The 27,916-nt window shown below is 44.8% G+C and overlaps 1 protein-coding gene across 1 annotated transcript; it reads right to left on the reverse strand.

The window, feature by feature from the left end:
• On the reverse strand, positions 1-27,787 carry LOC311015170 (capping protein, Arp2/3 and myosin-I linker protein 3-like). The gene is made up of 40 exons (XM_084012281.1): positions 27,592-27,787; positions 23,832-23,926; positions 20,289-20,339; positions 20,147-20,206; positions 19,825-19,946; positions 19,644-19,738; positions 19,312-19,382; positions 19,105-19,178; positions 18,944-19,019; positions 18,375-18,463; positions 17,782-17,876; positions 17,589-17,675; positions 16,759-16,868; positions 16,591-16,668; positions 16,405-16,481; positions 15,895-15,999; positions 15,715-15,784; positions 12,721-12,802; positions 12,514-12,610; positions 12,334-12,388; positions 11,282-11,454; positions 11,128-11,196; positions 10,772-10,865; positions 9,353-9,451; positions 9,157-9,276; positions 8,963-9,076; positions 8,721-8,896; positions 8,549-8,636; positions 8,332-8,451; positions 7,452-7,518; positions 6,993-7,180; positions 6,552-6,631; positions 4,495-4,668; positions 3,743-3,941; positions 2,301-2,970; positions 2,127-2,227; positions 1,909-2,032; positions 1,343-1,408; positions 1,121-1,228; positions 1-961 (listed from the first exon to the last, which is right to left on the reverse strand). The coding sequence occupies exons 1-40, from the start codon at positions 27,647-27,649 to the stop codon at positions 921-923; spliced, it is 4,518 nt and encodes a 1,505-aa protein (XP_083868407.1). The 5' UTR covers positions 27,650-27,787; the 3' UTR covers positions 1-920.
• Between the last annotated feature and the right edge of the window lie 129 nt (positions 27,788-27,916).

Below are 27,916 nucleotides of genomic sequence, written 5' to 3' on the forward strand. Positions count from 1 at the left end.
CTTCACCTGTACGATTGCTTGGAGAATGAATCGTCTCATTGTTTCACATTAAATGTGCTATGACTCAGCAATAACACTGCAACATTCAGACGGTTGTTTTTCATTAGTGTTTTATTCATACAGTGAGGGTGCTCATACATAATATTTATTTATTTTTTTACTATAAAATATATTACCTTTCAGTTCCTGAAAGCAAAACTAGATATAAATCATCTGATAAGAAGCAACCCATGTTCAAGTGTCAACCAAGGCAATCAACTGTATCGGCAGTCAGAAATGCATCGCAGATTCAAGAAATCACATTCTAATAAAGACTTTTTTTTTTTTTTTTTTTCGTCTAGCAAAGCCACAACGCTCCGACACTCGGCCCACCGTTCCACCGACACAAAAGACAATGATCATTTGGCTTTTTTTTTCTTTCTAAAGTAGCAAATACTGATAAAATACCGTAGCCACAAAACAAGTTTTCATGTGAGAGGAAAAGCAAAGACGGGGTGAAGAGGTGACATTTAAAGGGATGTGGTGAAGTGGGGAGGTTTTATGAGGTACTTAATAGGCAGGTGGACCAGCACTGGAGCATTGTACTGCAGGAAGCAGCTAAAATGACTGTTTTTCTCAATGGAATCTGGTGTGGCTGCTTCCTCCATCACAGCAGGACATTACTTCGCTCTCCATGTACTGGAAAGTAAAACATGGACGATGTAGAAGTACCTCATTAAACAAAAAACAAAAAAAAGGAGGAAGGAAAGTGAGTGTTTGCGATTCTTTACGAATGTCTCTCAGACGTTTTCTGTCTGGCTCTCTCTCACTCTCTGTTTTTTTGTGTCCCCCGTTGGATGAAATGCTCCACAGTTGTCATGACAACACTTCGGTCGGACAGTGGCGGGTGAATTTTCTTCTTTTTTTTCTCTTCTCGGGCATCACAACAGCTCGCTCTGACCTGAAGCTGAATCGAGGCTGTCTGTAAAAAAAAAAAAAAAAAAGTAGAGAAGGACAAGAACCTGATCGCTGTGGTTGATCAATACAAGTATCTTATCCGACAAGAGGTACATCAACAGTTGATCTGCTACACACACACACATATACAAATATTTAAAAATAAGAACAGAGAGACGTGTACCAGACAAGTCCAGGGACTTATTTCTGTTTTGGGGTAGTCTAGGTTTTTTCACAGGGGGTTTGCGATTTGGGGGCTTCTCAACGTTATTAGGGCTTTCCCTGTCAGTGCCTGAGTTCAGTGAGGACAAAAAAAAAAACACACACACACAAAACACAAATAAACAGTTAGATACACATACATATAAACATAGATACGTAAAATGTTTTTGTGTGTACTGTGTACCTGCATCACAAGACATGGCCTTCCTGTTTCTCTGTGGTTTCACTGGAGCCTGAGGTCTCGGCCCTTCTTCACCCGGACGACCGGTGTAAAGGAGAAAGTTAGTCTACATGTAGTTTACATGCATTTTTATTTAAAAGGAACAGATGTGTCCAGGGGAAAAACTCAGGGTCTGACAAGTGAAGTGCCTTAAACTTCTTCAGCTGGCCACCAGGGGGCGACTCCTCTCTGATTGTATAGAAATCTATGAGAAAATGAGCCTACTTCTCTCTTGATTTATTGTCTCAGTAAACATTGTAAACATAAGTTTATGGTCTCAATCTCTGGTTTCAAGTCTTCTTCAATCCAAATGACCAGTAATGGCTCAACGTTCTGCTTCTATTCGGTTTCTGGGACCACGACTTACGGCTGTATTTCATAAGTAGCATGAGAGAGGTATCGAAGAAAGCAAATATTTCTGAAAATATTTTAAAGTTTCCAAAAGTTTATTTTCACTTTGATATCCTGAAATAAGAGTTTGAACGACTGTCATGTCGTGTCAGAGTAAGGCGGGTGTCTCTGATTGTTACCTTGACTTGCAGCTCTGTCTGGGAGTCCCGGTGCCGGTTTGCTAACGGGAGGCGGCACAGGAGGAGGAGGCAAGTTCCTCTCATTGACCGATTCCTTTGGAAAAGTCACATACGAGGGCTTTGGCTGTTTTTGCGGATCAGAAACCGAAAACGTGAATAAATAACTTGCATAGTTGCTGTGGATGTATGGTAACCATTGATGGGTTTACGTTGCTCACCTTGTCTGGGATCAGAGGAGGTTGTCCCTCTGAGTCTTTTCTTTTCTCTTTCCTCTCCGTCTTCCCGGGATCCTTCTCCACCTCCCCTTCCTCTTCTGTACCTGCGGATCACAAAGAAGTCTGTCAGGGTTTGGTCTTGCGGCGTGTAAACATGGCCGACAGCCGGCGAGGTACCTGGTAGAGCGTCCGAGCTCTCGAGCCGATGTCTCGCCCGAAGTCTGGGTAGGTTGGGTTTGCTGCTCTGCGGCGGGGGATCCGGTTTAGAAGCGCAGGGACCGGCTCGACCCGGTCCCCCGCTGGTCCTCCACCCATCTGAGAATCCTCCACTGCCGTCCTCGGGACACACCTGTCTGTCTCCCTGCGCGTCCTGCTGATGCCACTCGGGATCCGTTTCCTGTTTGGGTGATGGCGTCTGGTCCGACGGGTACGGCGGTAGCGGCCTCTGAGCCAAGTGGAGCGCCTGTCTTTCTGCCTTCCTGCCTGAGTGTCTGCCCTCGGACCACAGGCCGTCCAACTGAGCGTCCGCGGGCCTGTTCTCCGACCACGACCTGTCTATCTGCCTGCCGCCCATCCACTGTCTCTCTATCTTTCTGTCGATCTGCCGCTGGGTGTGTCTGTCGACGGTCCACTGTCTGTCCAGGTGTCTCTCTGCGTGTCTGCTCTCGGTCCAGTACCTGTCGCCGGTCCTCGCTTCCCCCAACGCCCTTTCAAAGCGCTGCTCGCCGCCCGGCCTCGCCTCCATCCACGGTTTCGCCACCTCCAGCACCTCCGTCCTCTGCTTGTCGTCCACCCAGAACCTGTCTGCCTCCAGCGGGTGTTCGAGCATGGCGTCCACCTCCGATTTCTATCAGAACGTGACGAGGCAAAAAGAGGAAAATCATACTTGAGGCAAACTTCCAGTAAATGGAGCATCGCCTATACCAGAGATCTTCAACAGGGGGTACAGGACCTCTGGGGGGTCCGCAGAGTTAGTAAATCGGGTCCCCGAAATTATTTGATCCCAAACAGTTTTTCTGTTTATGTCCAAAAATACACCTTAACATGAATACAACCTATATAAGCAAATATATATGTTCCCGTTTATTTATATTATGTTGAGAAATTGTGTAGAAATTCCAAAATGATTATTTTAATGGCTTTGCATTGTTTACATACATCATTACAATGTATTTTTATATATGGCACTATAGGCTGCACTACACATTATTATTGGCCCGGTTAAATAAGGAACATTATATGATATATATAAAAGGGAGTGGAGGGACCTCTACCGGGTCACTATAGGCCTTGGGGGTCCTTGGCCTGAAAAAACTTTTCAAAACCTCTGGTCATCCTACATTGTGAATTATGTTTCGAGGTAACTGTATTTTGATAACGTCACAATTAAAGTTTTAAATTAGTAGGGAAGTCTGTGGAGGGCGGAAATCACACAAACACAAGACTTTCACCCAGGAGACCTCCTTTCATGTCGATCACTTTTTTGTTATGTAAACACAACCAAGTAGTAGTTTTTCACCGTAATCCTGGAGGAAATATACTTCCCTCAAAGTGTTAGCAAGAGCCCTGTTTAACTGTATGGGGGTCTTTAGGAGACGTGGTTTTGGTCTTGGTTGTACCTCTCTGGGAGAATAAAAGGGGTGTTTGCTCGCCCCCGGTCCCGGGTGAGGGATTCCAGGCACAGGCGGCGGACTCAAGACCAGCGTGTTTTTCCCCTGGTGATCGTTCACTTTCCCATCGGGCCCCTCGCCGGGGGATCCGGCCCTGGCGGCGGACCTCGGAGGCTGAAGGAGCGTGTACACGTTCTCCGCGGTCGTCCTGAAAGTCGGGAAGTCAAATGTTAAAAAAATGTTCTGCTGATATTTCAAGATTTGTGACTGTAATGGTGCGATCGGGGGTAGAGTATCGTTTTTTGGTTTGTTTTCTGGCAGAAATGGCCCATCTTGCCTTCCTAATCTGTGTTTGACATGCGTCGTGTTTGTCTCTAATCACTCGGCTGACTGTGGATTCAGACTCGGAGCTGCCGGCTGTCTTCTGCATCTGTGTACTCACTCTGGTATCAGGCTACCGGCCGAAAACCGGGGAGATTTTAGAGGGATATTACTGATCTGAGTGCTGCTGAATGAAGAGCGGCACGCTAGACGATGGATGGAAAATGAGTCCTTTTGTGTCAAGCTGCTTTTATTTAGTTGATTTGTAGAATATACTGTATATATATTTTTACATTTTGAAGACCTCTGATCTGGCCCACCAACTGGGTGTTGCGTTTTCACCTTTTTCTAGGTAAATGCGAGCGTGTGTGTAGGTAGGTATAGGTAGACTTTATTGTCACTATACGAATGTGTGTGTGTGTGTGTGTGTGTGTACGAACCCCGTGGGTGCCGTGGCAACAAAGTGACAGCCATCCCCGTACACCTCCGCCTCAGACTCTGGCCCCTGATTAGACAACGTTTGGCTGCGGTTCTTGCGGAAGCCGAAGATGGCCAGCATGTTCCTTCTCTTCTTCCTCCTCAGAGAGTGGGCTTTGTGCAGAGACGAGAGCTGGCTGGAAGAGGTGAGAGAGAGAGGTCGGACGTCACATGTCATCGCTGAACTCCACTCGCCATCCACGTCGCTTGGCTTCTGGGCAGTGTGAGCGTTGCTAGGCTACATCTCTCGCTACACAATGATTCATATCAAGTGCACCCTCTTTTATATTATGAATGCAATCATATTAAAAGCAATGACTTTAACCCGATGATCTGCAGTGGATCAGCTGCTGCATCGATGCATCAAAAAGTTTTACATTTAGTTTTTCTTTTTTCTGTCGGATCAAAACGTTGAATTCAAAATCGACAAATGACAAACAACTAAAACATCCTCCTTTTTGAGCCGTGCAAGAATAAAAAGCCCAGACACCTCTCCGTCCTGAACGCCAGCCTCCCCCTTTTTGATCAATAACGTCAAACCCAAACGCTCCGAACACGCAGCTCCTTTTAATCATCAAAGAGCGACTCAATTAGGTTACGAGCTAAAAGATGATGGACAGCAGACTTCAGCCTGCAGGATGCAGCTAAACAAGCCGAAGCTCATCACGAGAGCACTTCAAAGACAGTCCGAGGAACACAACCCCCCCTAATTATAATAACTTTAACATAAGTCAATTAAAATGAAGCCTCGGCAGGGAAACAGAGAACCCCTGCTGGGTTCTGTTCTGGTTTTTGTGGACGTGATGTCAAAGTACTGGGTTAATTGAAATGTCATTGAGTTAAGACGTAAAGTGGAAATTTGCAGAAATGTAACAATCCTTTTAACGTTTGCTTGCGTTTCTTGTGAATATATCACACTTGAAGGAATAACTTTACATCTAAATCTGGCCTGATATAATATGTTAAGTTAGCGAATATACAATTTAAATCCGTTCTGCACCAGACAAGGTTTTCTCACAGTCACTTGCTTTTTATACTGTAAAAGTGCACTCTGTCTGTTCACATTCATGCCTTTTTGTTGTTTCTTTCTCGGTTTGCTACCGAGACAAACTCACGAAGAAACTAATTTATCGATGGATGAATAAAAATCCTCTTATTGTCCGTTATCACCCCAAGATTTGTATTCGACCCACTGCCGACTATCCTCAGAGCACATGCATATCTACAATGACTTCCTGTCCTTGACTACAAACACAGGTGTCCATCCATGTCGATGCAAATAGTATTTTTTATTCACAAGCTGCGTTATTAGAGAGTTAAACCCAGAAGACAGCTGCTGTCAGGTTAACATGTAGTCTTCTTCTTCTCACATCTACTGTACAAAGAAGTTTCTGTTCAGCCGCTATCTCTCTCTGACGTCCTTGAACGAGGAGAAAGCTTAATGCAGTTTCTGCTCACAGCTGCTTTACCACGCAGCAACACCTTGCAGGATCTCAAGCAGGTTTAAAGACTGTAAGTTGATTTTCAAAGAGAGGAAAGATAAAAACGTAGGAACTAAATCTAAAAATGTATGCTTTAGGAAACCGCAATCATTTAACCATTATGCATTATTAGGGACTTTTTTTAGTTTTTCAATCATTTTGGTGAAGCATGAGGATTTTTGGATATAAGTCTATAATAAACAGGGTTGCCACATTACAAACACACTCAGACCCTCAAGGAAAAATGTCCCTGTATTATGAAGCATTGATGTGTTCGATGCAATGCGTCAAAGTCAGTGTTGTTGCGAATCATTGTCATATCCAGACTGTGAAAAAAAAAATCTAGCATTAAGCATACAGAAAAAAACATTTATTTATTTAAATTTAACATTTATTTTAATAATTTAGATGTCAGTTTGTTGTTGTAGTAATGTTCAGTACTCATGTTGGTTAAATATTTAACTCATTGAAAGTGGCAAATAATTCAAATACAGTATTTTTACAGCGGGTGTACTGTAAGGAGATATAGTAACTCTTACCTGTCAGGGAGAACTCGTTTAGTATAGAAATCTGGTATACCGTCATCAAGAGGGCTCAGTCCTCCATTTTCACTGCAATGCTGCACACACACACACACACACACACACACACACACACACACACACACACACACACACAAAAGCTCTTTTATAGAGAGGTCAGTTCACTTGCACTGGGTTTCATTTGCAAATGTTCCGTATGCAATAAAACAAATGGATTACACCGACTGCAGTGAGATGGCATAATCCAATAGAGGCCATCCACTTTGTATAGATTACCTCTGGAGAAGACAGGAGTCACTGCCAGCAGGCAGAAACACTAAGGGTTACGCATACGTGCATATATATGTATAAAGGCAGAAGGATGGCATACGGGAATAATGTGCAACATTTGCGTTACTTTTTGTGTTACCAGGCTTTATGTGCTAAAAGGTGCCTTACAGTCTCGGCAGGGATGTGTCCTCCTTTGTGCCTCCGCGGAGGTCTTGGCCGGACCCGCGTCACATGATGGAGAGGCAGACCCTGCGTGGGCAGCTCCGACAGGCCCTCCCAGGATGCCGAGCGGGATAGCGGCGAAGAGTACGATGGCACGGAGGGGGGCGGGGAGGAGCTGGAGTCGTCACACAGACCTGACGACGAGGTGGAAAAAGATTACAGGAGGATGTGATGGCGAGAAGCCGACGAAGGCGCAGCAGAGAGGCGGGAGGGAGTTGACAAATTGGAAAAAACAGCAGCAGGGCTCTCTGAGATGTACCGACTCAGATTAAAACATCCATTAACAGACTTCTCTGATGGAGAGTCTGGAAAAATGAAAAAAAAAAAAAACACTAATGGAGCCCTGAAAGAGACGGGATGGGGGGTCGGAGGCAGACAGGAAGGAGGATATGCAGCAGTACTCACTCAGCCTGGTGGAGACGGGTCGTATTCGTCTCGTTCTCGAGCTGCGCTTCTTAATGGCTATTGTGTCCTGGGAGGACAAACAAAATGATACCGAGATGCTGAGGGATGGTATTAAAGAGTAAAGCAAGCAGGACGTAGGAACAAGTAAACATGAAGCTTCTGTCAGAGGAGTTTTGTCAAGTAGCTTTTTATAAAAAAAAAAAAAAAAAAACGATGCACTGTTCGAATCGAACAGTGGGAAAAACAGTCTATATTAAACTACAAACGCACACCAGGACATTAAAAAAGGATGGATGAATAGGAGCCCGAACGGTCGATGCTGTGAGTCACTAGATCACGGGGGGTTATAGATTTTCTTTTTATCCCCACCCCGAACAGATATTCTTGGTGCCCAGAGGATAAATTCCACAGACTTTAGTGAGCCTCTTTTAATTCAGCACCATCATCGGTTCATCAAATATTTGCATTAGCTCATGAACAACCTCACAGCGTAGCTGTAGATTTGACGGCATGCCAAATGTCTTCCGACGGCCCATTATTCCAATAATCAGAAAAGAGTCCTGTTTGTCCGACAGACCTGGTTGTAATATCTTTTTTCCTGCTATGGAGGAGAGATGAACTACACTAATCTGTCTCTGATTGGCTTACCCTGATATTATTACCCTTACCAACCCAACCAACAAAGGAAATGAGTACTGGCCAATCAGATGGTCAGGCCTTCTCTGAATATAAAAGAAACCAGAAGGGGCTAAATGGTGTTGAATGGTATACCAATAATAGAAGGTTTCATGGGGCGTCGCCACAGAGACCAGCTGAGGATCGGCGACCAGCTGAGGATCGGCTCTGCTCAATAATGTAGGAAAAGTATATTGATACTCACGATGCTGGTGCTGAGCTCCTCGTCGGTGATGTCCAGAGAGTCTCGGTGCCGGTTGAACCTCCAGCCCGTCCCGTCGTCACACGACCCGTCCCACCGCTTAAGATGAGATACCTGCCGAGTCTGAGACACACAGCAGAAAGCTCTTCAGTACCGTTGACTTCCACTCAACCAATCCCAGACACATATCATCTTTTACTAGTAAGTGTGTTTTTCTTACGAGGGTCTTGTGGGTGGCGTAGAGCTCCTGCAGGATCTGGTCCACGATGGAGTTGGTGAGATAGGAAACCACAGACAGTTTCACTTCTCTGCAGCAGAAGAGAGGTTTCGGTTAAAACGGGAGAGGAAATCAATAGCGAATTTATAAAATTCAACCTGAATCCGTCTCTTACTCCAAGGCCCGGTGGATGTCCTGTGCTGCTCTTTCCATCAGAGCCGTCCGGATGGCGGAGCGAGGGATGGAGACGTGCTCGGAGACGGACGACAGCGGCGGGCTCAACCTCTCCGCCGCCGAAGACGACAGAGGGCAGAGCTCGCGGCAGAGAGACACCATGGAGTCGACGATCACCTGAAACAGATTGGATGAGTAACTCGAGTCACCTGGTGAAAGCAGGTAAGAGGCCATTACAAGTACCTGAAGCTCCTTGTCTGCGGCTTTGGCAAGTTCACTGGCCAGAGAGTCCAGTCTTTGGCGTACCGGTCCGTCCACAGAGAGCACATGAGCCAGCTCACACAACGAAGGGTACAGCTTGGAGGGGGGAAAAAATGGATTCAAATTAAATGTGAAAGAAATGTAAATACTACGCTCACACGTTTCCCATCACTCACAGCACGGGAGTTCCTGGCCTCCTTCAACACTTGCTTAGCAGCTTGAATCTCCTCCATCTCTCCGACGCCTCGTAACACACACACCTGCTGCTGGACTCGCACGCAGAGGCGCTCCATCACCTTGGAAACAGACGGGCGTTACGAGGCGCAATAACACATAAAAACACTGGGAAGCTTGCGAGTAGACGAGCGCTACCTGCTCGGCAGTGCTGGTGACCAGGCCTTGGTGCAGTCGCAGGGCCTGCCTCTGAGAGAAACGCTGGGTCTGGTTGTTCCTCACCAGGGAGCGTTGGATCTGAGGCAGAAAGAAAGTATAGCAAAAAAAAAACCCAACATGAGGCGAGCAACATCAAGGCAATGATGCAACGGAAACAAAGTGCAACGCAGCAAAGAGACAGGATGCCGATCGCTTCTGGGCACCCATTTCCAAAGAAGTACCGTAAATGTCTTCTACGATCTATGCAGTCTGTAGTTTTGTTTTTGTTTTTTTTGTTCGTTAACAGGATAATGTCAAAAACTGCTGATCTGTTTCAACACGGGCAAAGGGAGAACGCATTTGGATCACATTTTTTTTACATATGGAAACTGCTTCGATGGTTGGTCTGCACTCCCAGAGTGCCCTTCCTCTTATTTAATTATTTATTACTGTGGCAAGAGCAAAGTGAAAAGTCTTTCCCAGCCTAATTGTATTAACCTCCAGTGGCAGAAATGCTACTCTCCTGATGTTTTTCTTCTTTTTATAAACCGTATGGTACCCAGAACTGTAATGTCTGTCTCCAGCTGCAGATACGTTGAGCAAAGTTTACTGGAGTCATAAAGAGCAGCAGGCTGAAAGCCCTCGCTGTTTATTGCACAGTAAGCCTCCCTTTTCTATTGTGTTGTTTCCCCAGATTTACTCTTCACTATCTGCAGCTTCACCATCCGCTTTGTAGCGAGTTTCAGCTCATTCTTTTAGCGATCTGGCTGCAACTTCGGTGGTTTTGGTTCAGTGTTGTTCTCAGAGGAAAAAACGCTCCATAAACCCTCTGTACACTACCTGCTCAGCATCAAACAGCAGACGGACCCAGTTAGAGACTAGCTGGTGAACTTAGTGGAGCGTTGAGCAGATGGAGGGACAAATATTTCCCTCAGGAGCTGGTAGAGACCAAAAACAGAGCTAAAAGAGAGTGAATGTGGGCCATGATGTCGTTTGATATCTTTTCATGATGAAAAATAACAATCATAGCCACTTTTAAGTGCTGCTTTGGAAACATTTAAAGAGGCTTCAAAGAAAACATTTCCCTGTTTCCCCAAAGCTGAGAAAGAACCCTGTATTGATTTCTTCAGCAGTGGGATCACACAAATTGGGGAATCAAACCTTTGACTAACTCAAAGAGCCTCAAATTTCAGATTCTTGATACAAAGCCTTAAAATGATGGCTCAATTCTGATCCAAAGCATTTGATGAATTATTTGTTCAAATATCAAATGGTAGAAATAAAAACTTGCTTTTGAAGATGCAAAGACAACATGCTGAAGACATTCTCTTGAAAACCCCCAAAACCTTTTTATTAAATCTCCTAGATGTTGTTCAATCTGTTGACTTTAAAGGGGGCGTATCATGAAAAATTCCTAACCTTGGTCAGTGCCTGCTCTGTCCTCTCGGGGGCGCTGCGGTACGCCTGGCTGATGTCACTCAGGGGTAGAGGCATGTACTGCAAGGTGAAATTACTGCGAGAGAGAAAAATAAAGTGGGTTAAAGATTCAAAGGTTAGTTAAGGTTATTAATATCCCCGATGGACATCCCAAAATATACCCACCATGCAATGCAACTGTGTGAGTAATTCTTTGATGTCTGCAACCGTGTCATCTTTAGCCCAAAGATAAGTCTTGACCACCAAAGCAACAATTTGCTCTAATTCAAACACTTTAAGTATCACATATTCTTAAAGTTGCAGCACATGAAACAAGGCTTCTGTTTTATTGCTCTTACTGTTCGAGGGCTCGGGCCACGTCTAGAAAGCCTGCTGCCGAGGTGTTGTTGCGATCCCACGTCACGCTCCTGCAGGGCAAAGTTGGGTGAGTTGCACTGAATTCAAACCTCCCAAAAAAGACCAACAAATGAATATCCTGTCTGTCCATGTCACCTGAGCGTGGTGTTGATCTGCAGCGCTTTGCTCAGCATCTTGGCCCCGATGTCGTCCATGCTGTTGCCGCTCAGGTCCACCTTCCTCAGGCAGGTGTTGCTGCCGAGGGCATTGACCAGCACGGTGCCGCGAGAGCGCAGGCGCGAGTCCGCCAGCGACAGGGACTGCAGGGCCTGGGAGAGGCAGAGGGCACGCAGAGGAGGGTGAGCCATGTATGTTGAGGCGTTTTTTGTAGAAATGAAGTGGAGAAAAATGGAGGCGGTGGAAAGAGAGCCGGAGAGCCGCGAGGAGAAAGAAAAGCGCAGTGGTGGAATTTCACTGTGGGGCGATGCGACGTGGCTTAACATGCTGTATGTGTGAATTATTTACAATATGTGTGTGTGTAGTGATATAGACACTGTGCCCACGAGGGTAACAGAGACGGTAATAATTAATGATGCAGTGGCACGGCGACAGTGAAATATAATGCAATAATTATGTGTCCAGGAATCCTGCCTGAAAGGGGACATGTAATGAAAAAAAACAGCCAACATCTGCACTTCAGACACTGAAGCATGTAAAAGCATGTGAACTTCTAGTAGAATCCAAGAATGAAGTACGACCCTGAAAATAAGCATGATTTGTCCCCTTTAAAGGTTGAGTTGGTGGTTCTATTCAGAAACACTTTCTGTTATATTACTTGAAATCCTCGTAATATAGTATAAAAACCCCTTCCAATTAAAAAAGTCGGAAATTGGACACCCTGCCTGTCTGTCAATGCTTACTTCCTGAGGTGGGTCTGAGCGAGGGGGGGGGGGCTGGACTTGATGCATTCATAGTCAAAATCTCTGTGGTTTTTCCAAATTACCTACTCTACCTTTACTTTAAGTATAACTATTTTAGCATCTTTATTATTTTTCCCAAGTGAAACAAGAAAATGTGCGTTTTTTTCTCTATCTTTGCATCTGATCCATTTTTTAAAATTTGGATAATGAAGCAAATCTAGTGCCAGCAAAATTGCACCATCCGGCGTGTTTGTTAAGAGTGAGAAGACTTCCTGTGTTATCACTCACACATTCCTCTTCCTGTATGAGATGGACCAGCTTCTGCAGGACTTCATCCAGAACCCTGCAGACAAGAAAGACAAGAGGCGAGGCCGGCGTTGAGTCACTTCCTTCTGTAAATTAATCCACAGACGCGTGTATTAAAGCTGGCACACATGTAACCACGGCGACACCGAGCACCGACAGCACCTGTTTTTAATGTTGAAGTTCTTGCCCAGGTAGAGGTGTTTGAGGGACGGGTGTCTGGAGAGGGCCGGCAGCACTGTGAGCAAGTCTGCATCGAGACCTGTCACCAAAAGCACACACACAGAGGGCCATTAACACGGCACTCAAACCTCGCCCGCCCCGACTCTGAGTCAAGGTCGAAGAGGGATGCGATGCAGCGTGCCGTCATACCGTTGTCGGACACATCCAGAGTGCCGATGGAGGAGACTCTGGGGAAGAGCTCCTGGATTACAGCGGCTCCTGCAGACCTTAGCTAGAGAGAGAGAGAGACCAACAAATGCACAGGCGTGATTAATTCCAGTCATTTTAGGTTCAGTCTTTGGGGAATCGTTTTTTCACAGTGAGGCAGATTTATGAATGCCTTCTTTTCCTCCTTTTTTTTATGTCGCTTGTGATCTGCAGCCACTCTGCTCAGCATCGGGAAAACATCTGTGGCTGCTTGTTAGCTCGGCACTTTGTTGCTTAGACAATATATAAATATCCTCATAACCTGGAAGAGCTGTTTGTCGAAGCTGCGGCTGCACATAATCAGGACGCCGTTGGAAGTTTGATACCATTTAATCGACTCCGCATTCGCAACTTCATTTATTTAGAAGGATGACGCGGTAAAAGAATAAATAAATAAATGTACATTTACTCAAATACTGCACATTGATTTACAGTCAATATTAAGATACAAAATGTATTCAATGTTAAACTAACAGCTCCACCTCAATCAGCTGCAATGGTAAAATGCTGCTTACACTTTAATGCATCAGTACAAAAAAAAAAAAAAAATAATAATTATATCATACATCACAGCTACATAGTCTTTAAGTCCAAGTGTATTTAGCTGATAAGGCATAAGCACCTTTATATGTTGAATGCAGTCGTTTTACTTCAGTAGTTTTGTTATTGCTACTTTTATATTAGTTAAATGATCAAAATAACCTTCCAACTGTCAGTGAGTTAAGCTAATATGAGATCATATTAGGTTCAGCCTGGACTTCAGCTGTAAAAGCAGCGCCAATAGTTGTACTTGTGACTTTAAATGTGGCTAGTTTATGTGTGACTTCAGTGTCATTCACAGTGTGGGAACTTTGTGTTTCAGACGTATTTTTCTGCACTCAATTGTTGACAAAGAGCAGCAGTCTTTTTCCGTGACCTCACAATTTTATTCAGACATTTTGTTTTTTCAGCATTTAATTACAAATCTTTTGCTCACATTTGTCAACTAGAATTTCTCTTCTCTTCTGAACATCATCCCACAAGCTCAACTATAATTTAAAGCAAATAATCTCTGTCTCAGTGTGTATATATTGGCGTCATGGCAGAGCCTGCAAAGAAAAGTATAACGTCCGATGAGGCGAAGAAAAGAAAACTGGAGCGTGACAAAGAAAGAGCTCGAACGAGAGTGAATATCGGACCGTCTCACACTCTTTGGCGAGAGCTCAAGGAGGCTACAAAATGCAAGATGGATACTGACTTGGCTTTGTTGCTGCTGGACTTGTAAATAATACTGGTAATCATTTTTTTCCAACAGTGTGCATCTGTGTACAATACATTGTCGATTATTTTATTGGCTCATGTTAGCTAAGGCGTTAGCTATTGTGCTAATATATATGTAACTATCACTATGGCTCATGTTAGCTAATCTTAGCTAAGGCGTTAGCTATTGTGCTAATATATATGTAACTATCACTATGGCTCATGTTAGCTAATCTTAGCTAAGGCGTTAGCTACTCTACCTTGTCACTGGACATCGTTCAAATCGTTCATCGTTTCCAGAGCCGTTTCTGCATACAAACAAATAATGTGCATGCGACGGTAGCCCCGCCCTAAAGCGTACCCACATCTATCGTCTATTTGACTCTAAATGGGACCATGATAGTCTAAGTGTGTACTTCCGCATTGACTTCACTTTTCAGAACTGGAGGTCCAGATGAAGTTATCCATATAAGCCACAACCACTTGTGTCTAAATATACTTTCTGTGATTAAGGATTTTGTCCAATTCAGATTCCTTATTCCTCCAACAAATATTGTGTGATAATCACCAAATTTGGTGCAGAACATCTCTGGACATAGCTGAAAACAGTTGTCTTTTTAGTTAGGGGGGGGTTTAGCGGTCGATCAAATTTTGCACAAATGCTTTGGGCAGTGCATATATTACAAAGGATACCATATCTCCTGAATGCTTTGTGCTATTGTGACCATATTTGTTGGACATGTGTAGATATGATGTCAGAGTGACCATTGAAAATTCTGTGCCATTTGGCCAATAGATAGCGTGTAGTACCACCATCTACTTATAAATCAAGTTATCTCTATCTCCAGCCATCCATCCATCCATTCATTTTTATTTTGCTTATCCAGGGCAGCAGACTTAGGAGGTCATTCCAGACATTCCTCTGCCCAGCCACCCCTAGCACCCCCACCCAGAGGTGTTCCCAGGCAAGATGAGTTATATAATCCCTCCAGTGTATTCTGGGTCGACCCCGGGGGCCTTTTCCCCAGTTGGACGTGATCAAGAGTGTCCTAATCAGATGCCCAAAACGCCTCAACTGACCCTTTTTGACACGAAGGAGCAGCAGCTTGACCTCTTGCTGTCTGCCTCCTCTGAGCCAAGCTTCCCTCACTACCCAAAGCTTGTGACCTTAGGTGAGGGTCGGAACATAGATGGACTGGTAAATCGAGAGCTTTGCCTTTCCAGCTCGGCTAACTCTTCAACAAAACTGCATCACTGCTGATGCTGTACTGAACTGCCCATCCATCAAACATTCCGCTTTACCACTCGTGAAAAAGATACTTGGATACCTCGTCTGGGACAGTGACTCCATCCCAACCTGGAGGGTACAACCTGTAAAGTCTTACTGTGTCCTTCAAAGTTGGTGGTCGTTTTGGAGCTCTATGGCTCATTGACTGCGGCCCACTTTTGCTACTGGATAGCGTTACAACCAAACCTTTCTTATCCTATCCAGGACCAGGAGCCAAGCAATCGTCCCGCTTCAGAGGGGCGGGCAACCCACAAACATGCACTGCAGGAGTTGGACTAGAAAGGAAGGATTCTCGTTCATCCAATCACACTTGGCAGGTGCAAGCAGCCAATACCGCAGTATTGGACCTGGCTACAAGCAGCTCTGGAACTAGCACTTCACCAGTACCTTCAGACTGCACAAACTCTTACCTCACAGCCACTGATGTCCAAATGAAGGTCGTTGATATGAGGATTGGAGGTTAACCCCGTTAGGAGAGCCCTGCGGAGACGGGAAAGGATAGAAGGAGTGATTGAGAGCAAACTCGCAGCGGCATTCGGATTAAACGGAGCAGGTTTGGACAGAGGATAAGAGGCGAGGGTGGCGAGTACCTCAGAACATCAGGGGGCAGCTTCATAGAGGCCATGCTGACATAAGTGAGGCTGAAGGCTGAGCTGAAGAACTGACGGAACAGTGGCAGCGTGTCCTTCACCTTCCTATTGGATAACAAACGAGATGAAAGAGAGAAGATGATGGAGGGAGATGGGATATTGCTTTGGTGTAAGAGAGTGAGGGTGGAGCGAGCGGGGTCAAATGATAAATAGCTTCTGGTTAAATATGCATGAGTCTTATCTATGCAGACAGCGCCGGGAGTTCTGGTATTAAGCGGTGGAGAACACACCCACAGGGATGAAGCACAATGCACCAGTGACTCCCACAAAGCTCATTTCTGATTTAAGCAAGAAATGAAGATAATGTAAAAAAAAAAGAAAAGAACAAGGGAGAATGGATGACAAGAAGAGGAGGCCTTCGCCGTGGAAATAAGCATGATGTATTCCCAGATTTGGATTTTAACGGCTGCCTTTTTTTTTTTATAGGTAATCTTTTAAGATATGACTAACCTGTGGGAGAAGGAATTTTTGGAAAGATTCAGAAAGGAAAGATCAGCGCAACACCCCCTCAGAAGAGCCCCAAATAGCTGCGTGAGACACAGGGTGGAAAGAGTTAATCTGTAACGAGCATTGTGTGCAGAGATTCTTTTTTTTTTTTTTAAACATTCAGTCGTTCCCCGGACAACAAACGCTCACCGAGTCCACGGAGCAGTCTGTGCCCGACAGATCCAAGTGGACCAGGCAGTTGGGCTGAGACAAGAACAGATACAAGTTCTGCAAAGAGAACAGACGTTGCGTTATAGGATGGGGAAAAAAGTGGCGTACAAATGGAGCGGTGTGCAGTGTATTTTTGTGCTTTCTGACCGAGGCGTCCTCTCCTGAGAGGACCCCGGGATTCTTGCTCAGATCCAGGTGCAGCAGAGAGTTGGAGTACTCGTCACTGGAGCACAGCGCCTGAGAGAGAGACACTACTCCTGAGAGAGAGAGAGAGATGGGGGGGGGGGGGGGGGGGGATATTAAAAGACCACTCTCAAAACATTTTGTGTCCTTACATTATTCATGCACATCTGCAGCGGCAGGTATTGGCGGATGTAATGCGGTAGTATCTGCCTGCTTCGATGTTATATTTAAATTCTCCGCCGGGAACACGGCGAGATGAGAGGGAAACAGGAGTTGTGCTGCCTTCAGGGCAGCACAAGACATCAAAAGTCAATATGGAGTCGTGGCGGGGGCAAAACATGAAACAAAAACCTCCTCTGGGAGGGAGAATCCTCCGGGGGCTTTGGAGGCTTAATACTCCCCTTAAATTATGAATCCAACCTGAGCTCAGAGAGCGTTACAAGTACCGCCTTGGGTCGATAATAGAACCATTTTGCAGTGTTGTTGAATTGACACCTTGCCCCACAGACCAAAGACTGGCCCATCATAGCGTAGCATCATCTAGCTCCGACCTGGGTCCGACAACTATCCGGTTTTCACTGCTGGATCAGTTTGACAACCTGGAGATGTGTTTTTTGATCAATTTTTTATCAATTTTTTATGCTATTTTTATTATGTTCTTTGGGAGTTCAGTTAGTGTGGGCTCCATGGTAAGTTCACCTTGGTGGAGTAGCAGCGAGGGGCGGGGCTTAGACATTACTGAACTGTGGACGGGGCCAGAAAGGCAGGAAGTGAAGAGGGTGAAGGGCCCAAACCTTTGGAGGTGAGTGAGGTCTTGGAGAGGTTGAGGAGACGAAGGCCTTTGCTGAGGCGACACACCTGCTGAATTAAGTTGGACACACCTGCAGCGTACGTACAACAGGTATATATAAAAAAAAAAAAATGGCGTTACAGAAGACCCCTTCATTCTAAATGATTAAATTAGAGGAAGCTGATGAGTCATGGTACCTTGGTTGTCCAGTGAGTTGTGGGCCAAGTTGAGCGAGTGGATGACCGAAGCAGGATTCTCCGAAAGAGCAGCTGACATCTTCTGTGGAAAGTCTCTGAGAAGCAGATCCATAGTTTAGACAACCGATATGTTGTAAGTACAGAGCATTTAAAGGATGTCACTTAGCATCGCAGGTTAATTAATTCCAACCGGTGAAGTTGTAGTTTCACCGGTAGTGTTGTCCAAGTGGATATTTGTGTAAGAACTGCAAAGAATTCTTGGCCAAAACCGTTCTTTGTGAGGTTGGAGTGACCTTTGACCTTTGAATTCTTATCAGTTCATCAAGTGCCAAAGTTGAAGAAATGTAAACATTTGAAGGCGTTGCTGAGATATCTTGTTCACGAGAATGAACCAGGCCTAAAAATCTACACTTCCCATAATGCAGCTTATAAGACTCCCCAGCTTTGTAACACAGACTTTGTTAAAGATTCTGAAGCTCCATCTGAGATTTGTCAGACTTTAGAGAGATTCCTTCAGAGGCTGAGTGGTTCTCATGTGAGTTTATAAACGACTCTAAAACGGACTAAAAGGTGCCGGAGGGATCAGAACTCACGATTTTAACCCGGCGTTCTCCAGAGTGATCTCCTCCAGGCTGGAGGATTTGCTGACCGTGTGCAGCACCTGCTCGGTGACCTCCGACCCCTGAAGGAAAAAAAGGAAGCATTTTTTAATTGAATGTTTAACCTGTTCTTGTCACTGAAATATAAAGAGAACTGGATGCCGTTGAAGGAAGGGCAATGAAAGTGGCTCAGTGGCGCATGAAGCAAAGAAATGTTCCTTCCTTTGCCTTTAGTCCAGCCTAAGGAAACCTTGGATTTGACTATTGCATTTGACCACATTTAGACTTAATTAAAATAAGGGCTGGTCAAATATTCTTTCTGAGAAGTTGATTTTCCCAAATCTCAGAATTTTGACTTTTCTTTTAGACTTTTCAGCCAGAAAAAAAGTGTTTTCAGTCAAAAATCGGAGAAAACATTCCAGAAAAGATTTAAACATTAAAAAAATGTACATGGCCTTCGTTATCTTCCGTACTTTTCCCAATTTAAGTAAATGGGGAAAAAACTTGGGGCCTAATGGCATCACATGACTGATGTAATTCTAAATTCTAAAGTTTCTACTTACTATCCGTAGGTCTTTGCAGTACAGTTTAGTGAACCAGGTGTTGTACGCCATCGATGCAACAATCACTGCCAAATCCCTGGAAAAAAAGATAAAAACGGAACGTAAAGGCACCGTTTAATTTTTATTTTTATCGGCGCCGACCCTCTCTTCTGTCCCCTCACCTGCTCTCCAGGTGGCTGAAGTCCAGCAGGTTAAACTCTCGGCTGTCCTGGGAGTGGTAGATGGTGTCCACGTCCTAGGAAGCAACATTTACCCATGAGCCCCTCTGCTGCCAGTGTATGACCCTGTCATTCTGTGCACAGTGCTGTTTATACCTAAAACACTCAAAAGCACTCACGGCGACACAGGCACAGTCCCACAGCTCTTACCCACTGCACTTCCTCCTTGCAGCTGATGCCATTATAGTCGCACAGAGCGGCGTACGTCTCCGAGAAGCCTCCTGAGAGAGGCGGGCGGGCGAGGGAGAAAAACAAAGAGAGAGAGAGAGATGATCTAACAGCTGCTTCCTGTGCAGCAAAACACACAGTTGTCCAAATGATCCATCTTTTATTTCGTGCGACGGAGACATTTTTAGAAAGAACATCTGGGAGAGGATTTGTGAAGCCAACTTCCTGTTGGCGTGCACGTTGCCCCCCCCCCCCCCCCCACCCCACCCCCCCGTGCATGTGCAAATTCCCACATTTGATGATAATGTTTTTACCACAGGCCCTCTGGGTCTCCACCGAGGTCTCCGAGCTGGGCGAGTACTTCCTGCTGCCCTCAGAAAGGTCGCTGTCTGAATGACAGATCGAAGGGCTGAAAGGAAACGGGAGATGAGGGAATCGTTCGTCTTTTTTTAGATTAATTGCATAAAAAAATATTAAACATTTTGTGACACTTACGCAAAGATGGAGTTGTTGAATATTCGAGACAGAGCGAGATTGATGTGGCCGACGACATGATTGAGGTGTTCACGTGACTCGAAGCGCAGGGAGAAGCTGGACTTGTCAGTGTCTATGTTAACCTGCAGAGGAGACGGAGCTGTGAGGGGCTGGACGGGGGGGTTATCATGGTGGTATGGTCCCTAAGCAGATTATCATGTCGCAACAGAAAAAGAAACAAGGTAATAAGAGAGCGTCGACTGTTTGGATGATTTCCTGATGAAAGTGACGTAACCGCTCGCTGCCCAACAGTTCACTATGAGTTCAGTGTTTTGAAATTCACCTGGTGCTCCGGGTGGGAGTTCAAAGCTCGGATCTCCAAGAAGTTGAACGTGGTTTCCACCTGTTGTGACAGACGTAGTCGACAAAATGAGGATATCAGATGGCATTGTTGGAGATAAAGATGTAAGAGCGGTGGGAGGTACCTTAGCGGGGATCTTTGGCGCCAGGAAGTAGAGACGCCATGTTGTGAGGACCTAAAAAAAATAAATAATAGGAGAATAGAGCAAAGATTATGGAAAAGTTCACCGCGCACATGGGGGAGTCCCCGTTGGGGGGAACATTTCCAGGTTGTTTCCATGGTAATGATGAGAGGGAGATGAGACATCCCCCCCCCATCCATATTCATGTATCGATCCAGCTAAAAGCTCTCAGTGTCACACGTTGTCTAACTTTAACAGATCGACGTGCCGGCAGAGAAGTAATGGCACATTGCAACGTTTTAATCACGGGTGATCGTTTCTGGCCATTCGGCGTCCTTTTAAAGGAATTTAAAGGAAAGATCCGCCCATTTCCAGGATGTTTCACCCGACATTTCTAGTCATGACGATGCGTTCCAGGAAGCAGAAACGCACCGCCATGCCGGGTCAGGATGTCAAATTATATTATTATTAAACAATTTTACTCTAACTGTTAAATTGTACATATTATTAATTTTATACGGTGTGTATATGGCTGCATATGTGTATATATATTTTTTCCTTTTATGGTAAGTTTTCTATTTATGTTCTCGACTGCAGTAATTTGCTTTATCTTTTATCTTTAGCCTATCCATCTTTTTTTTTCGTTTTTTGCCTTTATTCTTTGTAACTATAGTGAACGCTGAGGCAAATTCCTTGTATCTGAAAACATATGTGGTGATAAACTCCTTTCTGATGAGCATTTTTTTGCCACATGAGCTCTGCTACTCTGCTCGTCGGTGGTACTGAAGTGCAGAAAAAAAAATGCAAAGTTTACGGGGGTTTGTAACGTGACTGGAGAGCTTCTTCTTGTCTTTGCTTCTTCTTTTCCGTGTCTCTCATACATTTGTGACATGCAGCTGTTTCTTGTTTGTGATTTAGCAATTTCATTTTTTTCCCCACTAAAAAGTGAGCATCGCTGTCCATCAAGGCGAACACAAAGCAGTTATTCTCCACCAGCGCTGCCCTCTGCTCTTTTCCCTTCTCCTCTCCTGCTCTGTCACTCCCAATCAGCTGCTCCATCCTCTACCACGACTCTGCTAAAACACTCCCTGGGGATGAAGCCCTCCCCTCCTCCTCCTCCTCCTCCTCCTCCTCCTCCCTCTCCCTGATGAAGAGAGGTAATTCCATCCATCCATCCATTTTCTACCGCTTATCCTGTATTTAGGGTCACGGGGGGGCTGGAGCCAATCCCAGCTGTCATTGGGCGAAGGCAGGGTAAAGAGAGGTAATTAAATTACATTTTTTGGGGGGCAGCTTGACACTGACACGGCCTCGCTCGCCCACGCAGCGAATTGGGTGTCGGGAACGTAGTCCCTCAAAAAAAATGTGAGACTTCAAAGAGTCTCTGAAGGAGTTGATGAGGAAGACCGGATTGTGTCACGCTACCGTGGTGAGTCGGGGCGACGGCTAGTTAAGAGGGAACGGGAGTAAAGTGATGCTGATGCAGCAGGAGAGAGAGAGAGGCGTAACCAAGGGAGACCACACACACACACAGATACACACACATTGTGCTTGTTGTTGCTTACAGACCCGTTTGCAGCCATCAAAAAACGAGTATAGCAAGCACGAATTAAAACCGCCGGCGGCATCAGAATGTCTTGTTGTTGGTGTTCGGTTGTCAGAATCCATGTTTCATTTCTTCCCACACTGCAGCGTGTTTCCAGGATGGAGGGGCGGGCGGGATATGACGTCGGGAGGGAGCCCATTGGCTCATTCACAACCTTTTCTAGCTCTGTCGATTGATTGATGGATGTTGCGATTTCATTGGTTGAAGCTGGTTGAAAGCAGCTGATGTAAGCATGCATCGTATTTTGTCTTCCAGGAAGAATAAAATATTGTATTTTTATATAAAAATGCAAAGAAATGTTTGTATTTATAAGGGTCGCTCATAGAATCTTACGTAAATGCTCGGCGTAAATAATAAACACAGATGTATTCAAACATGAGGGTGCTAACATCTTCTGTTCAAGCAGCTGCCGTTGCTACGGGCAACCAACCACGGCTGCATTCTGCTGTTGGCGATTGTTGCAACAGTGGAGAGAAAAGACGGTACGATGAGTTTTTATTTTGTTTCGGATTTGAAAGAAATGTGTTTTACAGCTGATCAGCGAGGTAAAAAAAATAATGTTTCTGTCAACGGCTGTTTCTTTTCTCATTTAACTGTGAATTCAGGGTTTATTTCAAACAAACCAGAGATGGTGATTGCTGGAACAGTGGATGGACTAACAAATATGGTTTTGATGAGTTCGATTTAGTGTGTTTTGAAAATTGCTGTTGTCTGACTGGAGTCTGGTGGCATAGAGGAGGACATATTAGTTAAATTATTAGACTAACTGTTCATATATTTAATATATATTCACCTCACAAGCAGTAAAAAAATGAGTGATTGTAGTGTTTCCCACTGAAGACAAAAGCCAGATGTAAGAGGGTTTTTCCTGCAGCTTTAGGGTGAAGCCTCTGTAAGAAATCAAGATAAATTCACGTAACCCACGGTGACGGATCACAACCCTAAAGAAGCTTCGAAAACCTGAACGAGTTTAAGCTCCGCTTGCCTCCCCCACTCAAAAAGCCCAAACCCAGCACGTTTGATCAAACTCCAATCTATTCGCCGCGTCCTCTGAGCTCCCAGCAGGAGCCAGAACTCTTCTCCAGTTCAGCTTTTAAAAGAGGAAATGAGACGATGGATTGGAGGGAGATTATTGGAAAGATGTTCCCGGCAGATAGACGTATCAAAGTCTGAATATCAAAAAGGGCTGCACGCTGTATGCAGAAAGTCTCCCAACCGCCCAGAACTCGACACACGACCGATAATTAAAATATCTATTGAAGCTTCAGGGCCAGCTTCTGCTTTTTCAGGCCTATGGAGACCTGGTGGAGGGACCCCCTATTACATATCATATACAATGGTGTTCTTTATTAGGGGGTTACTTACTAGGGGTCCCAGAACCCCCTGTTGAAGATCTCTTGTTCCCTGCAGCCCGTCTGGGAAACGTGTTCGGCTTAGTTGCTGAACTCGATCAATAAAAGCTGCTACTTGCTGCGTCACCTTTCATGCACACACATATATGACACAAGCATCCTTCCAGGGTCCAGTCTAAGTCCTGGTCCCTAACATGAGAGCAGATTGGCCCAGATTTTGATTCACATCGCTGGCTGAGCTTCACTCGCTCGCATTGAGATTTCACATCTCTGTCCCATATTCTGGGATGAAAGCGCTCCACAATCAAAGGCACCCCCCCTCCCCAGACTGCCTCCGCAGACACCGTCGATCCGATGTTCACATCCTGCCAAGCCGCAGTTAGTAAATGCCATTCACCCTCGCTGTCAGGTGGCGGCGGGCCTCCACCTCTCTGCCTGTCACGGACGTCAGCGCCGTGGCAGAGATCCATTAACGCCGTGGTGGAAGTCGACATCAAAGACACTCACGGCGCTCGCCGTCAGACCACTAGTATTGCAGGATTAAGATGCTCTCCTCCTGCATCAGCAAAAACTCCGCCGGCTACTTACCAGGATCCTGTCCTCTGATTTGCCACTTTTGGCGTCGAGCTTAATTCCATGAAGGAACTTGACGGATGATTTGTCGATGGTCTTCCTGATGCTGTCTGAGGGTCGAAAAACAAAGAGTTAGATAAAGCCGAGGTTCGATGCCTTTTGTGACTTCTGATTGTTAAAACAAAGAATCAAGACAACCTGACCGAGGCTGGACTGTAAATATGTGTCATGCCACCAAATGACCAACATAACGGTTATGAATCCAAATGTTACATTAGCTAGCCAACGGTACCAAAACACGTTTAATTTCATGTGTTTGATGTCATTTATGTGAATTCTTGAGCACATAGATTTTAAAAATAACAAGCTTTGTGTCAGGTATTACCACTGTGAAGTGGTTGAGAACAGGCAACAACTTAGTGCATTTAACTTGCATTCTCGCTACTGGCCACCAGGGGGCGACTCCTCTCTGATGGTATAGAAGTCTATGAGAAAATGAGCCTTCTTATCTCTTGCTTTATTATCTCAGTAACCATTGTAAACATGAGTTTATGGTCTCAATCTCTAGTTTCAATGATTGACGTCACAGTGACCACACCCACTTTATATACAGTGTACGATTGAGTGATAGCTGCTTTAAAGGAACAAACCAGCATTTTTGCAGATTTCTTAACATTTAATAAAACATTTGTTTATTTCAAAGCATGCAGTCTGCTCAATCCATTTGTATTTTACTACATTTCAGAAAACAATGTAAATAATAATCAACTTGTAAAAGAAAACTTGAGAATTTTGTGGAATTTTAGGCTTTTCGCATGTAATTTTACACTACGTTGTTACCGTGAAACTGTGGAATTTATGTTTAGGAAAAACATCACGGTTGGGCTTACGTAAACGAAGTAAAATATATACAGAAAATATGTTACAAATGTCACTTACATTACTTAAAAAAAACAACAAAAAAAAACTTTGGGACACTGGACTCAAATTCTCTCCTGGGTGCAAGTCCTGTGTTTGTTTGACCCCACCCACCTCTGCTCCCGCCCCCTAAGTGGTCTTTCTCACATTTTATACGTCCATTGCTTAAGTCTCTAATAACGGTATAAAGAAATGCCTCCAAAAATACTTTAAAAACCTCCCAAAAACACCAGCGTGGCCATTTCAGATCAGATTGAATCACATCAAAGCTGCGAGTGAATCTCTTTGACCTTTTGCGCCGACAGGCCGGCTCTCGTGTCTTCATCTAATAACCCAGGGGACACGTCGGGTTCGTCGTTCCGACGGACGCCTCGTGGCATTTCAGACAAAGAAATAATCAGATGAACTCAGAGTTTCTACGCATCGATTTTAAATTAGTTAAAGTCCATCTTTCATGCAAAAAAAACCCAACAAAAACCCGATTTGATCTGCATATGTGACACAAGCAGAAAAAAGGGGCTGACGTTTAGCGTGATGTTTAGCGTGTTTCACGCCATCACAGAAACATTCTGCTGCTGCTGGGCCGACGGATTTACGAGCGGATCGATACGGAAGCCGAGACGCTGGGAAACGTTGATCCGGTCACTCCGGAGGCTGAAGCCAGTTCTTCTCCTCGGCTGCACACAAGTCTCATATATATATATATATATATATATATATATATATATATATATATATATACTCCACTGCATTTGATATTTACTGGACAAAACATGGAAGCCGCCATTAAAAAATATGAATTACAGAATCCAATAATTCAATATAATGACTCTCTGACGTAGTGTGTCTATTATGCTCCAAAACATGTGTACTATTGACATCTCAGGTGCATTCTTGTGATAACTATGGATTCAGCTAACAGTCATTTTCTATTGATTAATCGTTTGGTAACGCTGAGAAGTGTCCGTCCCAATCCAAGTGGATGATAACTCATTTAATTGTCTTTTGTTCGAAACCCATACATATTCAGTTTAAAGTGACATAAACAGAGAAAAGCAACACATCTTCACATTTGAGAGGCTGAGAACTGCATTTTTTGTTTTTTTGCATGAAAAAATACTTGACCCTTTGATTTGTCGACTAATGGTTTTAACTTACGTTGAGACATTTCAGGTGAATCGGGAAACAATATTGTGATCACAATGAAACTTCCCCAGTTGATTACTGACATGAAGGCAATCATTGTCTTTACAAGTCTTCATGCTTAAATATGCAACTGAAGTATTATCTTATTAAATATGTGCTAATTTGTATTCATTTCCAGAACAGAGATCTCAACATTTGATTTTGTTGACATATTAGAGTTAAAGGTTCATAAATCAGAAAATACTGTCGAAATCCATTTTCCCCTCCATGTTTTGAGTAATAAATGTTGTATAAATGAGGCTCTGAATGAAATATGAACAAACTAACCTTCAGAATAATGAAAAGAATGGAAGTGTAAAGTTTGGTGGATGTAAAAGCTGCTGAAGTAGCGAAAAAAAAAACATTTAGAGAAAACGGCCTTTAATGAATTGTACAATGACAGTTATGTTTCAATATGAATATGAGGCGTTATAGTGGTGAATTTAGTAGAAATCTAGGGACGCACAAATAGACAAAGTAAAATAAACAACCTAATGTGTATTTTTGGATGTTTTCTTTCCACTGAAAGTAGACATGCGACGGAAGAAAAATGGACAAAAATCTAAACAAAAATTGATGAGTGAATGAAAAACAATGTTTTTGCCTGCAGTGTCTCGCCTTTAATATGTTTATATTGTAGTATTGCTACTTTAACTAGTAAGGATAAGAGAGTGTTGGTATAAAGGCCTATACTAGAAGAAAGATACTTCCCAAGCCTCAAGATACATAAATGCCATTCTGAAAAAACTGCTAAAACCCAGAATAACAACCTGACTCCATCTAGACCAGATCTGGACTCGGGTCTCGGGTCTCGTTCAGGTGAGCTCGTGCATGGACCTGCAGGTCAACCGGTGCTCCTCCTCCTCCATAGACTCCGCCGGATTCATCATCACAGTGCGTCTAATAGAGCCATTAGCGGTAATTAACGCAGCGGCAGCAGAGTCCCCGCCATGTGTGGGAGCGTGCGTGTTTGCGCGCGCGCGTGTGAGCTGTTGCTGTTTTGCAGAATACATATTTGTGCACTCTGTCGCGGGTTTGTGCAGCTTATGCATATTTGTTGTTGTTGTTGTTGTTGGCAGGACGAGTGAACATCTGCCTTTACCAGTCTCTCCCCCTCGCTTTCCACTTTCTCACGCACGCACGCACGCACGCCATCACCATATAGCGCTCCAGCTGGTTATTGAGGAGGAAAGAAAAAAAAAGCCAAGATAAAATACTGGTTCAGAGGGAATCATAGTCCATAACAGGTTTGTAAAAAACAACAACAACAAAAACCCGAGTCCACAGCGTTTTGTCCACAACGCCCCTTTTCCCTCTCTGGCCTAAAGGCTGGGTTATTTTATTATTATTATAATTACATGATCTCCCTCGCGGGGCAGATTTACAGCATGCTATATATATCTTTATTATTTCCAACCGCTATTAATCTGCACATCCACTGGTTTACCGAGGAGCACCGGGGAGCTCCGGGACGGACTGTAAAGGTGCAGCTACACCCGGACGATCATCCAATGCGTCGGTTCGGTTGCAGCCTCCTCTGCCGGCACGAGAAGCATCCCGAGCCCCCCGTGCACGGTGCAGACGGTGCAGACGCGCCGTGCACGTGGGGAGGGATGGAGGGGGGCGACCGCGGTTATAACCCGCAACGCGGAGCAAAACGAGCTTTACCCACCTGTGATGTCCTTGTTCACACTCACGAAACCGGAGGCAGTGATCTCTCTAGAAGCCATGTCTGATCCTCTCGCCACCTCCTCCTCCTCTCCTCCTCTTCCTCTCCTCTCTCTCTCCCTCCCAGAAACGGACAAAAGGGATGGTCTCTCTCTCCCCAGGCGTTCCAGCAGAGCATCCGACTGCCCGACGCGCTTCCTGGATGAAACGCTGTGGTGGATGTGGGGAGGCTGGATGTCAGAGGGAGCGATGGGAGGTGGAGGGAGGGACGATGAGGAGAGGAGGCGGCGGAGGCATAATGAGGCGGCTGCGGTTACCTGGACTGAGCA

Source organism: Eutrigla gurnardus (genome assembly GCF_963514095.1).
Source record: "Eutrigla gurnardus genome assembly, chromosome: 6".
Lineage (NCBI taxonomy): Eukaryota > Metazoa > Chordata > Actinopteri > Perciformes > Triglidae > Eutrigla > Eutrigla gurnardus.